The following is a 14,996-nucleotide window of genomic DNA, read 5'->3' as shown; positions in this document are numbered from 1 at the left end:
CTTCTCTTATACATATGAAAAAAATAACTTAAATGTGATTTCATCATTTGAAAGTAAGTTTAATAGTTTTAGGAATATGATTTCAACCATTTCCATTCCTTCTGAATATTAGTTCTGCAGTTAAGTGAAGAAAAATTCACAGGATTCGACACAAGAAGAATCATAAGGTACTGCATATAATGAACTTTTGGATTTGTCTTCTGAACAACGACCATGGTTGCCAATTCCATGTTGAGCCATTCCTAGAAATGTGGAGGCAGAGCCTCGGGAGGGCAGGGTTTGGAGAGAGGAAGGAGCTCAGCAGGAATGTGATGCCATGGGTTCCGGTCCACTCTCTGAAGCTGCCACTTTTGTCCATGGGAACTGGATCTCCATTCAATCTGGAGACCACTTGTAATTTTAGGGGAACCCCAGACCTAGAGGATGGCAACCCTTAGCACTCCATAATATATATGGTGAATTTCATCTGAAACTGAAGAAAACATTAACAGTAGTTTGTGTATAGCAAGAGTGAGGGGGGGGGACCTCATTGGGCATGACCCTGGGTGTTCCTAAAGTATCTCTTAGGATCCCAGTTACATTTTCATTTCACCTTGTTCAAATAATTTCTAGTACCTCTACAAATCTGCTATATAAATACATAACTATTCCTCCTAACTAGTTCTACACAAATCTTAATTATTGTATATATTTTACTAAGCTTAAGAAGTATAACATATCATTGCTATATAGTCTTAAAATCTTTCTCTTTTACATTAATGTACCCAGAATCAGGGCCAGTTGTGGGTTTTGGGGGGCCCTGGGCAGAGCATACTCAGCCTTCCTCCATGCCCACTACTAGGCTCCCCTTCTTGCCCTTCCACTCACGTGCCTCCACTTGCCTGTGCATCCATCCTTTGCCTACTTGCAAACGCTTCCACCACCTACACTCACAACTGCCCACTCTGCTTGTATGCCCTTTCCCCAGTGGTGCTGGGAGTGCCACTGCCATGGCCATCTGGAATGCTGATACTTGGTGCTCCTTATGCTTTTCTCCAGCAGCACCAGGCAACATATGCATCTGGAGAAGACTTGACAAAGCACATGGTGGAAGGAGTCAGGGCAGGAGTCAGAGTAGATGCATGAATAGAGAGTCAGCAGTTGCACCCCCCCCCCGCCCCTTGCCATGTACTGTCACCTACCCTGCCCAGAATACTTGGCTGTTTACATTAATATCTGATTCTCAGCAAGACCAAATCTGTAAATTCTTAAATCTGGAGTTTCGAGCCATTAACAGGGCAGATCTTTCTATAAACCTGAAAAACACCCCAGGTGTGCAGAAAAATCTGAAATTAAAAAAAATACATCACAGGGATTTGTTGTTTTTTTTAAAACCCTCCAAAATAATAGAAGTAGCACCTGTAGCTTTAAGAAATGAATGCCCTCCCAGTGGTTGTTATGGCTATTGCTTGGCAACCACAACAGCATTGCCAGCGTACAAACCTCAGTTTATGTCAGTAAAAGGCAGGGGAAGGTTAGGGTCACTTTCTGGGCTGTTTTGGCCTTTGAAGTGACTTGCTATTGCATGACTTTTATAACTCATCTTTGTCTGGCTGCTTGCTACAGTTCAACAGCAGCCACCCCACAAAAGCCACTGTGATGAAGTGGTTACAATTTCAGACTAGGATCTGGGAGATCCAAGTTTTCCTCTGCCAGGGAAACATGCTGGGTGACTTTGGGCCAGTCACTCTCTCTCAGCCTAATCTACCTCACAGGGTTGTTGTGAGAATAAAATGGAGGAGAGGCTAATGATATAAACTGCTTTGGGTCCCTACGGTGAAGAAAGGTGGAGTATAAATGGAGTAAATAAGTAATAAACATAGCTGGAGATTGGGGGAGGGCAGATAAAAGGTAGGTTTCTTGGTGGGTGGGAAGAAAACAAAGAAACAAGGAAAGGTTAGGGATATGGGGGCAACCAGGAGAAGGAAAAGAGGAAAGAGTATGGGGAAGGGGTCACAGAGAAAAGTAAGGGTTTGCCCTCTGCAAGTCCTTACAGGTTCCCTACTCACATCTGGGTCTAACTCAGACTTGTTGACACCACACAATTTTACCAGAGTTTTCCCGAGGAGAGGGTGCTGCTGAGTGAAAGAAAGAGGGAAAGCTAAAGGGGAAAGTAATGGTAGGTTGGCTGATAGGTGGAAAGGAGAGAAGGGGAAAGGGGAAAAGGAGATACTATGGGGACTTTCAGGGAAGGGAAAGAGGAAATAGTGGAGGAGGGGAAAATGAGATGCCCCCTGGAAGATCTTGCAGGTCCCCCACTTGCACAAGTGCTACTCAGAGCAAAGCCAACAACGATATGGATCATCTTCTGCTGGACTGTGCAAGCCCAAACCAGAAACAGAAGAAGCTAGAGGAAGAAACTGGCGATAATACATCTCAAAGGAAGGGGCCTGACACCAGAAGTCATGTTCCCAGTCAGGATGATCATAAGGATGCCAGCTATAAGAGTTATAAAGGACAGCAGACCCTCACTCAAAACGGATGTGTCTATCAAGATCCCTCTAGGACACTGGATGTAATAGAAACAGATTGACTAGCAGAGAGACAGCTTCGAAAGTGGAAGGATGTTAGGGGGTTTTTAAAGAGTTTTGCTTTTCAGTTTTTAAGGGGGGAGGGGGAGGGGTGGTTTATACGACCAGGGTGGGTTTGGGGGGCAACCCATCAGGGTCAGAACCAGGTCCAGCAGGGGGCTGCAGCACTGCAGGTGGGGGTCTGGAGATCAGGGCCGGGGTTGGATCCCAGACTGATGAGGGTGGTTCCATCAGTACTGTAGGTGGGAGGGGCAGATATGGTGGCGGCAAGGGGCCATATCATGTTTTGGGAGCGCGCGGCCGCTGTCTGCGAGAGGTTGCACGCTCCGGCCCCCAATGTTTTTCTCGTTCCCTAGGTTGCACAGACCTTTGGGGTCTGGGCCCTCGACTGATGCTATGCAATGCAAGGTCCATGGTAAATAAAGCTTCCCTCATTCATGATCTTGTTCAGGAGGGGGGAGTGGACCTGGCGGGTATTACGGAGACCTGGCTGGGCCGGGATGGGGGGGCTCCCCTCGTTGAAATGTGCCCGCCAGGCTTCCGTGCATTCCATCAGCCGAGGGCTCAGGGTAGGGGCGGGAGAGTGGCGGTTGTTATAAGGGAAAGTCTTTGTCCGAGGGAGACCGATGTGCCTCAGAGAGCCGGATGTGAGTCCCTACTTGTGAAGTGGGGCCGTGGGGTGCAGATGGGCCTGCTAATTGTGTACCTGGCTCCCTGCCGCGTAGCGGCGGCCATGCCTGAGCTGCTTGATGTGACAGCCGGGGTGGCGGTTGATACCCCTAGGCTGGTGGTCATGGGGGATTTCAACCTGCCATCTGTCGGCGAAGCATCGGAGGCGGCTCGGGAGTTCATGGCCTCTATGATGGCCATGGACCTGACCCAATTAGTTCAGGGCCCTACACACACTGGGGGGCACACTTTGGATTTGATTTTTGTCTCTGGCCGGTGGTTGAATGACCTAGGAACAGGGGAGTTAGTCATTGAACCCTTGTCATGGTCAGATCATTCACTCCTTCGACTGGACTGCCGTTTAGCTACCCCCCCACCGCAGGGAGGCAGAGCCGACCAGGTGGTTCCGCCCCAGGCACCTGATGGACCCGGATAGGTTCCTGACAAAGCTTGGGCCATTACCCGAGGCGCTGGCTCACGCCCCGGCTGAGGAGCTGGTGGCTGGCTGGGATAGGGCGGCGGCTGGGGCTTTGGACCGTGTCATGCCTTTGTGGCCTCTGACCCGGTGCCGATCCCGAGTGGCCCCCTGGTTCTCTGAGGAGCTGAGGGAGATGAAACGCCGGAAAAGACGCCTAGAGAGTGGTTGGAGGGCCAGCTGTTCCGATTCTGACCGGACACTGGTACGGTCTTATATTAAGACCTACCTAGGGGCGATAAAGGCAGCAAAATCCAATTATTTTTCCGCTTTGATCGCGTCCACAGATAATCGCCCGGCCGCCCTGTTTAGGGTGACCCGCTCCCTACTTCACCAGGGAAAGCTGGAAGACCCTTTGCAGGGCAGGGCTGAGGATTTTGTCCAATATCTGCACGACAAGATCGCTCAGATTCGGGAGGGTCTGGACTCTGACTGGGTGGGTATAGATGGGGGGACAGAGGTGGGTCTTGTGAATGTCATCTGGTAAGAGTTTGACCCTGTGACTCCCGAGGACATGGACAGGATACTGGGTAGGCTTAGTGCTGCTACTTGTTTATTGGACCCGTGTCCCTCCTGGCTGGTGGTGGCCTCCCGGGAGGTCACACGAGGCTGGCTCCAGGGAATTATTAACGCTTCCTTGAGAGAGGGTTTCTTCCCAACGGCCCAAAAAGAGGCGTTGGTGAGGCCCCTCCTCAAGAAGCCTTCCCTGGATCCGGCTGTATTAGCAAACTATCGTCCAGTCTCCAACCTTCGTTTTGTGGCGAAGGTTGTTGAGAGTGTGGTGGCGCAACAACTTCCCCAGCACCTGGAGGAAGATGTCTATCTGGATCCGTATCAGTCGGGCTTCAGGCCTGGGCACAGTACGGAAACGGCATTGGTCGCATTGGTTGATGATCTCTGGAGGGCTCGGGACAGGGGTTGCTCCTCTGTCCTGGTCCTATTAGACCTCTCAGCGGCTTTTGACACCATTGACCATGGTATCATGCTGCGGCGGTTGGAGGGGCTGGGAGTGGGGGGCACTGTGTTGCGATGGTTCTCCTCCTTCCTCTCTGACTGCTCGCAGTTTGTGCTGACAGGGGGGCAGAGGTCAACCCGGAGGCACCTCACTTGTGGGGTGCCGCAGGGGTCGGTCCTCTCGCCCCTTCTGTTTAACATCTATGTGAAGCCGCTGGGTGAGATCATCCGTGGTTTTGGGGTAAAGTACCATCAGTATGCTGATGATACTGGGTTGTACATCTCTACCCTGGATCACCCCAATGATGCCCTTAACGTGATGTCCCAGTGCCTGGAGGCCGTGCGGATCTGGATGGGGAGAAGCAGGCTCAGACTCAACCCTTCCAAGAGGTTTCCGGCGCCCCGTTATAGCCAGCTGGTTCCATCGCTGACTATCGTGGGCGAGATTTTGGCTCCCACAGAGAGGGTTCGCAACTTGGGTGTCCTCCTGGATGCGCGGCTGTCGTTAGAAGATCATGTGTCGGCCGTGGCCAGGAGGGCTTTTTATCAGGTTCGCCTGGTTCACCAGTTGCGTCCCTTTCTGGATCGGGATGCCTTGTACACAGTCACCCATGCCCTTGTTTCCTCCCGTCTGGACTACTGTAATGCTCTCTATATGGGGCTCCCCTTGAGGACCTCCCGGAGGCTGCAATTAGTGCAGAATGCGGTCGCGCGGGTGATTATAGGAGCGACACAGCACACCCATGTAACACCTCTCCTGCGCGAGCTACATTGGCTTCCGGTGGTCTTCCGGGTGCGCTTCAAGGTGCTGGTTACCATCTTTAGAGCGTTCCATGGCTTCGGGCCTAGGTATTTACGAGACCGCCTGCTGCTACCGATAGCCTCCCACAGGCCAGTATGCTCCCACAGAGAGGGCCTCCTCAGGGTGCTGTCGGTCAAACAATGTCAGTAGAATTAAAGAAGGAAATTTCCACAGAAACGTTAGCACTCCATGTGCAAACCGCAATAATAAATAATTAAACAATTTTTCAAAAGTGCATGTGCCTCTTATTTCCTTTAGCCAATATTGACATACAATAAATCCAATTTACAATTTATACAAATTCATCATCGGCGCAGTACAGCACTACAGTTCCAGGTACAATACAGATAATATTTAATTTATTTCTTCACGTTTATTCCTTCTTCTCTCTTCACTAATTACTCTCCACTTCTTCCCATCGGTGATAAGACATCCGGACTGGTGAGTAGATAACACCATGCTCAATCTGGGGCCGGCTACGAACGCAGATTTCGTGCCACCTTCTTCACGCTACTAACGAATATGCGTACCTACTAACCAGGAGGAGAGGGAAATGTGTTGGTGATGTCTATCCGTGAGGTAATTCAGATGGCACGCTCCTGAAGAAGGTGGCACGAAATCTGCGTTCGTAGCCGGCCCCAGATTGAGCGTGGTGTTATCTACTCACCAGTCCAGATGTCTTATCACCGATGGGAAGAAGTGGAGAGTAATTAGTGAAGAGAGAAGAAGGAATAAACGTGAAGAAATAAATTAAATATTATCTGTATTGTACCTGGAACTGTAGTGTTGTACTGCGCCGATGATGAATTTGTATAAATTGTAAATTGGATTTATTGTATGTCAATATTGGCTAAAGGAAATAAGAGGCACATGCACTTTTGAAAAATTGTTTAATTATTTATTATTGCGGTTTGCACATGGAGTGCTAACGTTTCTGTGGAAATTTCCTTCTTTAATTCTACTAAGTTTAGCAGAAACGGCCATTCATTACTGATCAAACAATGTCGGCTGGTGACCCCCAGGGGGAGAGCCTTCTCTGTCAGGGCACCTGCCCTCTGGAATGAATTGCCCCCGGAGATACGTATAGTCCCTGACCTACACACCTTTCGCCGTGCCCTTAAGACGTTATTATTCCAACAAGCGGGGCTGGCCTAAATGTGTTTTAATTGAGTTGTCCTGTTTCTGAGTTAAACTATTTAATATGTTTATATTTTATATTCTTATTGTTTTATATTTGTATGTTTTATTTTTGCTGTACACCGCCCTGAGTCTTTCGGGAGATGGGTGGTATAAAAATTCAATTAAAGTAAAGTAAAGTAAAGTAAAGTAAAGTAAAGTAAAGTGTATCTTATTATCTGTACACCAATTTTTCAATTTATAATAATGTACCATATTTCTTAATAGGCAATGGTTGACTTATTTTATTGGTAATTTCTCACACCTTATTAGGTCTTTCCATTGTTCTCAATACCAAGAAGTTACAATAACTATATCAAATGTAGAGAGATAGATACTGGTAACATGATAGCATTTCCCCTCCAACTTATGTTACAGCTTTTCCAAAACTATGATATGATTATCCTTAACAAAATTAACTTACTGAACATGAGAACTGTTTCTGCACAGAAAATTCACCTTACTACAGCACTAAGCTGAAATCTTCGTAATATATAGTATGCTCCAAAGATGATGGGATTGGATTCCAAATTCATTTAATGCTTGTCTACACATACTAATAAGTCACTTTTCATGACTCTTAGGATTTCCAAATGACACATCTCCTTTAAAATAACACAGCAGTGTATCCAATGCACATCTCACTATGGTTAAGGTGAAACAGCCTCCTCAGTTGGACTGTTCCTGGCTGCAAAGTGCCTCCCACCCCAGTGATTCTTGGAATAGCAGTGGAGTGGGCCAGAAATAGACTCTGACTGGGACAGAACCCTCAGAGTATGAACTGAAGAAGCCAAGGACTGCCTGGGGGAGTAGATCAGGGGTCTTAGGTGATGCCCAGCACAGCATTAATAATAATAACAACATTTATTTATATACTGCCCTTCAGGACAACTTAATACCACACTCAGAGCAGTTTACAAAGTGTGTTATTATTATGCTCACAACAATCCTCATGACAGTCTGTAACTCACGAAAGCTCATACCCTAGCACAAATTTTGTTAGTCTTATAGGTGCTACAAGAGCCCCGTGGTGCAGAATGGTAAGCTGCAGTACTGCAGCCTAAACTCTGCTCACAACCTGAGTTCGATCCTGGCAGAAGCCGGGTTCAGGTAGCTAGCTCAAGGTTGACTCAGCCTTCTATCCTTCTAAATGAGTACGCAGTTTCCGGGGGTAAAGTGTAGATGACTGGGGAAGGCAATGGCAAACCATAACAAAGTCTGCCAAGAAAACATCATGATGCGACGTCCCCCCATGGGACAGTAATGACTTGGTGCTTGCACAGAGGACTACCTTTACCTTTATATGTGCTACTGGACTTTTGCTCTTTTCTACTGCTACAGACAAACTAACACAGCTACCCATATTGACAATCACCCTGTGAGGTGGGTGGGGCTGAGAGAGTTCTGAGAGAGCTGTGGCAGAGCCAAGGTCACCCAGTTGGCTTCAAGCAGAGAAGTGGGGAATCAAACCAAGTTCTACAGATTAGAATCCTGCCACTCACCACTACACCAAACCAGACAAGACCCAGAACCCCTGGACTCTGAGATCTCATTGAGGGGCCTGCCCAGAAGCCACACCTTGAAAGGAAACTGCCAGCTAGCCAGACTCTGAGGCAGCTTCCCCTCTTCCCTGAGATTCCAGACCACCAGCCCTCCAGCTTCTCCCCACACTCAGTGAGACTGGTGGAGGCAGCTGGCCTGTGAAGAGGCATCACAACAGCAAAGAAGCATCAGGTTTGCAAACCCATGTGTCTGGCTGTTAATAAGCCTAATGAGCTCTGTAGTATGTAGTTCCATACGGAATCAGGCCTCAATCAAGTCCTAGCTGCATGAAGAAGTCACAGGCCTAAGGCACAAAATCTCTTTTATAGAAATTACATAGTACCTCCCACTGTTTTTATACTATAATGTGCAATCAGATAACAAAAGTCCTTCAGAAAATTCCACTTCTGTTTTGGTTTTGGTTCTGGTTCATCCTTATTCTAGGAGCACTTCATCAAATGCCTTCTTCCTTTACAATTCCTTTAGGTGCCAACTCAGTAGGCAAAACATATTCTTTTCTTCCCTACCCAGGACTACATTTGTGACAGGAGTACCACTGAAGGATCAATCTAGGGATCTGTTTACAATAACAGCATGGTTCATAGAACAAAGCCCTCACAAAAAGCCCAGCCTGTTTCTTCCCCTCAGCTATCTTCTCTCCCGTGACAATAGTGGAGTTATTCCCCAAATAAAGTGGAAGGAAAGGCAGGACATTTCTTGATCTATGAGATGGAGCCTGAAGTAATGGGAAGGAGATGGTGAAATTTGTGGGAGAGCACTTGTATGAAAGTAGCAGTGATAATCTTTTTTTTTCTCAATGGGAGGTTTTAAAATGTGCAACAACTTGGAAAGTTTGTCCAAATGTGGCAGTGGCCACCAAATAACTTGCTGTCATGCAACATACCTGGGCCTAGTGACAAACAGCAGATAAGTTGAATGGGCTACTTGCTACTGTGCAATTTGTTCAACTTGGTCAGGCCTAGCTGCAGCCACCAAACCACTCACTATCACAATGCACCCTGTCCAGGCAGCTGTCACCATGCAACTCACCCAGATTATTTGTCACTATGCAATTTGTGCTGCAGCCATCTGAGTAACTTGCTACCACATTATTTTTACAGCTTGGCTGGACTGTTTCTGGAGTGAAAGAGCTGTCAGGAAGGGAAAGAAGGAAAGCTGAAGACTAGGAGATAGTAAAAAAAGGTAGGGTTTTTAGTAATTCCTAGAAGCTACTGACATGACTTTGGGGGAAAAATGGAAGTGATGTCAGTCCTCTCTAGGAATCAGTGGAAACTCCTAAAGTTTTCTGCAATTCCTAGAGTTTCTGGCAATTCTCCATAGAGTTTCTGGCAATTTTCTGAGAGGCATGACTTCACTTCCAGGTTTTCCCCAGAAGTGATGTCACATTGTAGGTCTGGTTGCCATTTCACTTTTTTTCTTTCTGACACTGCTCTGAGTGGTGGGCCCCATGTTCGACCAACAAGATCACACAAAGTGTCATTCTTCCTGACTGTGGAATTTCCTTTCCCTGGAGGTTTGTCAAGCCCTGAGTTCAAGTTTTACTGAAGCAGTTTTGTTTGGGCTGGTTCTTGGAAAGAAACATATATCCCTTCTTTGTTACCTATTCATTTTATGAACACAACTCCTACCTTAAAAATACAGTATGTGTTGTTAACGCTAGCAATCTGTTTCAAAGATTACCATTGAACAACTTCACACATAACCTAGGATCATCATACATTTTATATCATATCCTCCCTATAATCCAAATTCTGTGGTAGTTATTATTGCATTTTTCTCATTACATCTTAATTTCCAGATTTTCTAGAAGCAACAGTATTCAAAATAGTTCAGCTAAGAGCAGAAATGTGTCATGGGAAGATCATGCATAGAGCTCAGAGGCCTGGCCACGTGAGCACTGAAAATTTAAGTCAACTTCCTGCTGAGGTAAAAAATGTTAAGCATAGATTAGTTGCACCGTTTCAGATGTTTCTGTATTATTCTGAGAGATAAAAATGTGACTTGTCTTTTAAAATGTACTAGAGATTAATTGAAATCCAATCTGTGCACTAAATTATGTATAATGCCTATGTGGAAGCATCACACGGAACTACCATTCTGATATTCTTTCCCACTTCGCAATAAACTTGTTAAGAAAGCAGTTAACAGTATAGAAGCAGCAGTCTGAAAATTAAACGTATCTCAGCAAAGGGTCTTATGATCTAAATGACCTTCCTATAAATACTGTCTGCCACAGCACATCCATTATAGGCTGTTTCTTCTAGGCTACTGGATAATCAAGATAGCTGTTAAAATGGGTGCAAAACCATGTTTCGAAGGATACCAGTGGTAAGGCTGGTATAAGTTGTGAAACCCTTGCATAGCTATTAGCACCTAACTGCATGCTAAATATGTTAAACTTTCTGAAACTTTCTGACAGCAAAGAGAACAGCTGAATAACATTATTTCACACACAGTGAAAGGTAGGGAATTGAAGAGTGCAAATAACACAGGCAAGTCCCTAAGCATAGCCCAAAAAAACTTGGGGGCATAGGAATCCCTTGGCATTTGGCATCCTGCCTGTAATACCAGAGTCTGAGAATGCAGCTAGCTTGGAAACAGCCCCAGTGCTCTTTTGTGGAATTCATGGTTGCTGGCATTATATGCAATTAATCGATCTGTTTCTGTGATGAAACCCTTCTGAAGTGTGTACGCTAACCTTCTTATAAATGCTATCTTCCCAAGCATGTCTGTTAGGTGCCGTGTCTTAGAGGCCAATGTATCTCTGATATATTCACAGCTGCTCTACAGCCCAGGGTCTTCTTCTTTCTCATATCCAGTGAGCTATTCTCCCACCCCACCCCTTTCTATTAAAAAGAAAGATGAAAGGAGCAAGAGGGGGAAGTAGCCATCCTTTCTTCTTTGATAGATGATCACAATTTGCTTGTTGGCTGCACTGAGCAATGAAATCCTGGAGCCCAGCTGGCTCACATTCACTCTGCAGTTATGAGGAATAATTACAGCAGGTCTAGTGTGCACACAGAGTAGTGCTACCTTTAAAAAGGTTATTGAAGCTAGACAAACAAACCAGTCTGTGCCTTCTCTTGGTATAATCGTCACCCCATCCTGACTATCTCCATTTCTCGGATGAAAAAGCAGTCCAAAGAGATTGTACTGTCTTATAACTGGCTGCAGCTTCCCTTTAACTCAGCCGCCTTAGGAAATCATCTTCTGCATGCTCATTGATTTCTCATATTTATCAAAATATCCTTAATCAATCCAACTCCTTTATTCCTGTGGACGTTCCCCCCCCAAGACCTTCCACGCTCCCACCAGCAGCCCTGCTCTCCTAGAAGGTCTCCACTGCTGACCTTGTGATTTATGAGGCCCAAGGGAGAGCAAGGATGAGTTGCTTTCCCTCCTTGCCTGGGTAATCTGAACAGCAGCAGAACAGCAGCTGTTTCTTTCACCCCTTTCTGCTCTTGTTCTTACTTGCCAAAAGGAAGGAACTGGCCTGTGCAGAAAGTAGCACGGGTTGCAAGAGATCTAGAGGTCCTCCAAAGAGCAGATTTAGAAGCTAACAGCCAATCTGCCTGCACTTACAACTGCTTTGCAAGATCTTCTGTTTTCTCCCACCACCTCAGATTCCAGAAAGAAAAGTTTTTTTTTTAAATGAAGGCTTAGATCTCAATGCCACAAGTAACTGATTCTGATTAGATTGGTACAATGCATGCTACAGAGTTAATTATATATATAGACACACACACACATATATACATACATACATACACAAAATTTTATATATAATATTATATTAAAAGTAGAGCCATGCTTTAACCTAGAAGTTGTTGCAGGCAACAGTACTGTTAATGCTGTCACAACAGTTTGACTCCACATGTTTGCATAATATCAAATTCAACAAATTCTAGTGCACTGTGTTCATGACTTATACCCAAAAAAGCTGAACCACATCCTCTATTCTGATGAGTCTAAGGGAGCTGATAATTCATCTAAAACTTAGCTGTGCCTCAACATTCTTGCCCTTGAAGCAAGGAAACAATTTTGTTTTCAAGAACACTGTAGAGCTGAATTAAAGTTTGTAAAGTGCTAAAAACAGATGAAACATGAGCACTGGCCCTGTGAATAGGGGAAAGGGCAATCACTTAACTTTAATTCCCTGCCTATAAAAAGGGAACAGTGACCTGTGGGCATAAATGCAATCCCATTTGTAAAGGATGTCACAACTGATAAAGGAATGATGTATGATAGTGATCATGATGATGATGGCAGTGATGCTTATTCCTCTGAGCAGCAGCGTGCAAGAGCGCCTAACCTACCAGCCTCTTCTGCCCTGTGACAGGTTATATGGCAAATCGGAAAAAGCAAACCACAAACCTACAGTAATAACAAAAGCCAAATCAGATCTAGAATGACTGCTGCTTCTCAGCTTATCCATTATAATTTTTATATTATTTACAGCTCTGCCCTTGTAATGAGAGTGCCACAGGTTAACCTCACCCACCCCATTTTCATAGTTTTTTTGGACTTCATTTCAGAAACCAACCTAATGAACTATGAATGTGGTTAATTAAAGAACATTTCTATCTTAAACACAAGCAATTCTCCTCCACTCCCACCCCACATATATGAACTAAGGAACAGTTCTTATTTTAAACCTGGCGTAAATCAGCATCACTCCAATGAGTCCAGTTGGAGAGACACAGACTTACTGCGGGTGCAGGCTGAGATCAGTACTTACTTTCAGAGAATACGCCAAGGCAATGAAACCCAGACAGCAGAAATTGAGGTATACAAAGTTGAAGATGGACCAGAGATAGTAATCGTTCACCTCGGTGGTGTCTGGGTAGATTTCAATCACCGTGGTGGGATTAGTCATTGTCTTCTTCTCTACAGAGTGTTTGCATTGGATCGGTGGCCGTAGGCTATCCCCTTTGCAGGTCTTGGTCTCCATGAGGCAAACAGCAGAAGAGGGAGGCAGGACAGGTGATCCCTGCTGCACAGGAGGTGTCTTGGAGATGCAAGCAAAGCACCCCTGCTGGGGCACGTGGGGGGGTCTTCGAGTCCAAAAGGCCCCGTCAAAGAGACATGGAGGGCCCAAGGGAGGTTCCTGTGATCTCTCCGTGGTGGCAGCACCCAGTTTACCCAACTATATCCCAGCAAAGTGTGGTCGTCTGAGAAAGATGGGGAGAAGGAAGGCAGGGAAGGAAGGAGAAAAACAGAATGGAGATGCAGGAATCAGAAAAGGCACAGGGAAGAAAATGAGGAACGGGAAGAGGGTGGGATTTTCAGGCAAGAAAGGAAAAGAGAGAGGACACTGTTTACACACACGAACCACAAAGGAGTATTCTCTGGCACACTGAGCAGTCATGAATGCATGCAGCAGTGTAACAGTTCCTGGTCTGCCTGCAGCTGGGTGCCCCAGCTCCCTCCCGCAGTATGCTTGACTTCTCCCCATCCCTCCCCCCCCCCAGGACAGCCCCAGAGTTCATTAACATAGTGGAGGAGGCCAAGAGCTCCAACACGTCCACCACACACGCTTCCTCGCCCAGTTCTTCCCCATGGCCACCTTCTTGCACTCATCCCTGCCAAAGTCCTTTGCGGTATTGTCTGACAACAGCTCACACGCTCTCTCTCTCTCTCTCTCACTCACTCTCTCTCACACACACACTTCCTTTGTACTGTCATCCTTAAAAGGAGAAACACTTCCAAAGAAGAGAGCGGCGACTGGGATTGCAGCGAGTTCCCAGAGTGTCCCGGCGCGACCCTCCCCACCTCTCGATGCGACCCTTCTCATCCCCTCGGTCCATCTGTTCATCGGAGCCCGCCTGAGCCCCGTCCCGCGCCAGGCTCGAAGCTGCTTGCTGGAGCGGGGTGGGTGCCTCGGAGATTCAAGCGAGTCTGTTGCTGGAACGGGCAGCACAGCTGCGACAGACCTGCCCTGCCCTGCCTCGCCTGTCTCCGGCTCGCTCTTGCTCCGTATTTTGCTGAGTCCTCATCTCCACAGGATTCCTGGTGTAATTGACTTTCCCTTCCCCCCTTTCACCTGTCAGCAGTTTTCCCGTTTGGACAATGTCGCGGTCAGGGGTGACTGTAAGAAGAGCAGCAGCAGGCGGGAGAAGCCTGAGAGAAGCTCCCCCCTCTTCTTTTCCCTCCCATCCCGTCAGCTTCGCAATTAGGAGAAAGCGCCTGCCTGTAGCCCAGCGTCTAACCGTCCTTCCATCCATCCATCCATCCATCCATCTCCGACCGGAGGAAAAAAGCGGGCGGAGAGGCTACTTACAAGGAGGGAGCCAGCGAGTCGCTGCATCTCCAGCTCAGACAGCACCGCCTCCGGCTCCTCTTCTTAAACAACTGGAGTCGGGGGAGGGGAGGGGGAGAGGTCAACTGACACCCCCCACCCACCATCCCAGTCAGATCATGGCACGGAGGCACACACTGGCGCTTCCGAAAGCCTGGCCGGCTCTATTTTGCCGGCCGTTTGCTCCCTCCTCCCCTCCCTGGCGGCTGCCCTCCTGGCCTCAAGCGCGCGGGCGCGGGCGCGCACCCGACCCCCATCCCCTGGCAACCCCCTGTTTGCCCCTACCTGCTGGAAACGCGGCCGCCTCCTGCACCGCGGGGCGGACATCCTCGGGCCACGCGTGCTCGACGCGCGAAGAAAGAGTTTTTCAGGAGCGCCATGGAGGCCACTTCTGGGAAAGGCGGCTTTGTGAGGAGCCAGCCGCTGGTTGAGGCCAGGCCTCGACACGCTCACGGAGACACCACACGCGCGCACACGCCGGAGAAATGG

General features: G+C 47.3%; 1 protein-coding gene across 1 annotated transcript in view; it reads right to left on the bottom strand.

Annotated features, from left to right (window-relative positions):
* IFITM10 (interferon induced transmembrane protein 10) overlaps window positions 1-14,205 on the bottom strand; it is a 52,046-nt gene extending 37,841 nt beyond the window's left edge. Inside the window, exons 1-2 of the mRNA XM_054970004.1 lie at window positions 14,143-14,205; window positions 12,948-13,355 (exon numbers count right to left, since the gene is read on the bottom strand). Coding sequence (XP_054825979.1) covers window positions 12,948-13,355; window positions 14,143-14,205 — 471 coding nt within the window. The remainder of the gene's footprint in view (window positions 1-12,947; window positions 13,356-14,142) is intronic.
* Window positions 14,206-14,996: the final 791 nt, after the last annotated feature.

This window comes from Eublepharis macularius, chromosome 2, assembly GCF_028583425.1.
Source record: "Eublepharis macularius isolate TG4126 chromosome 2, MPM_Emac_v1.0, whole genome shotgun sequence".
NCBI lineage: Eukaryota > Metazoa > Chordata > Lepidosauria > Squamata > Eublepharidae > Eublepharis > Eublepharis macularius.
Note: the sequence above shows the minus strand (reverse complement) of the source record. Positions and strands in the feature narration are given on the sequence as shown.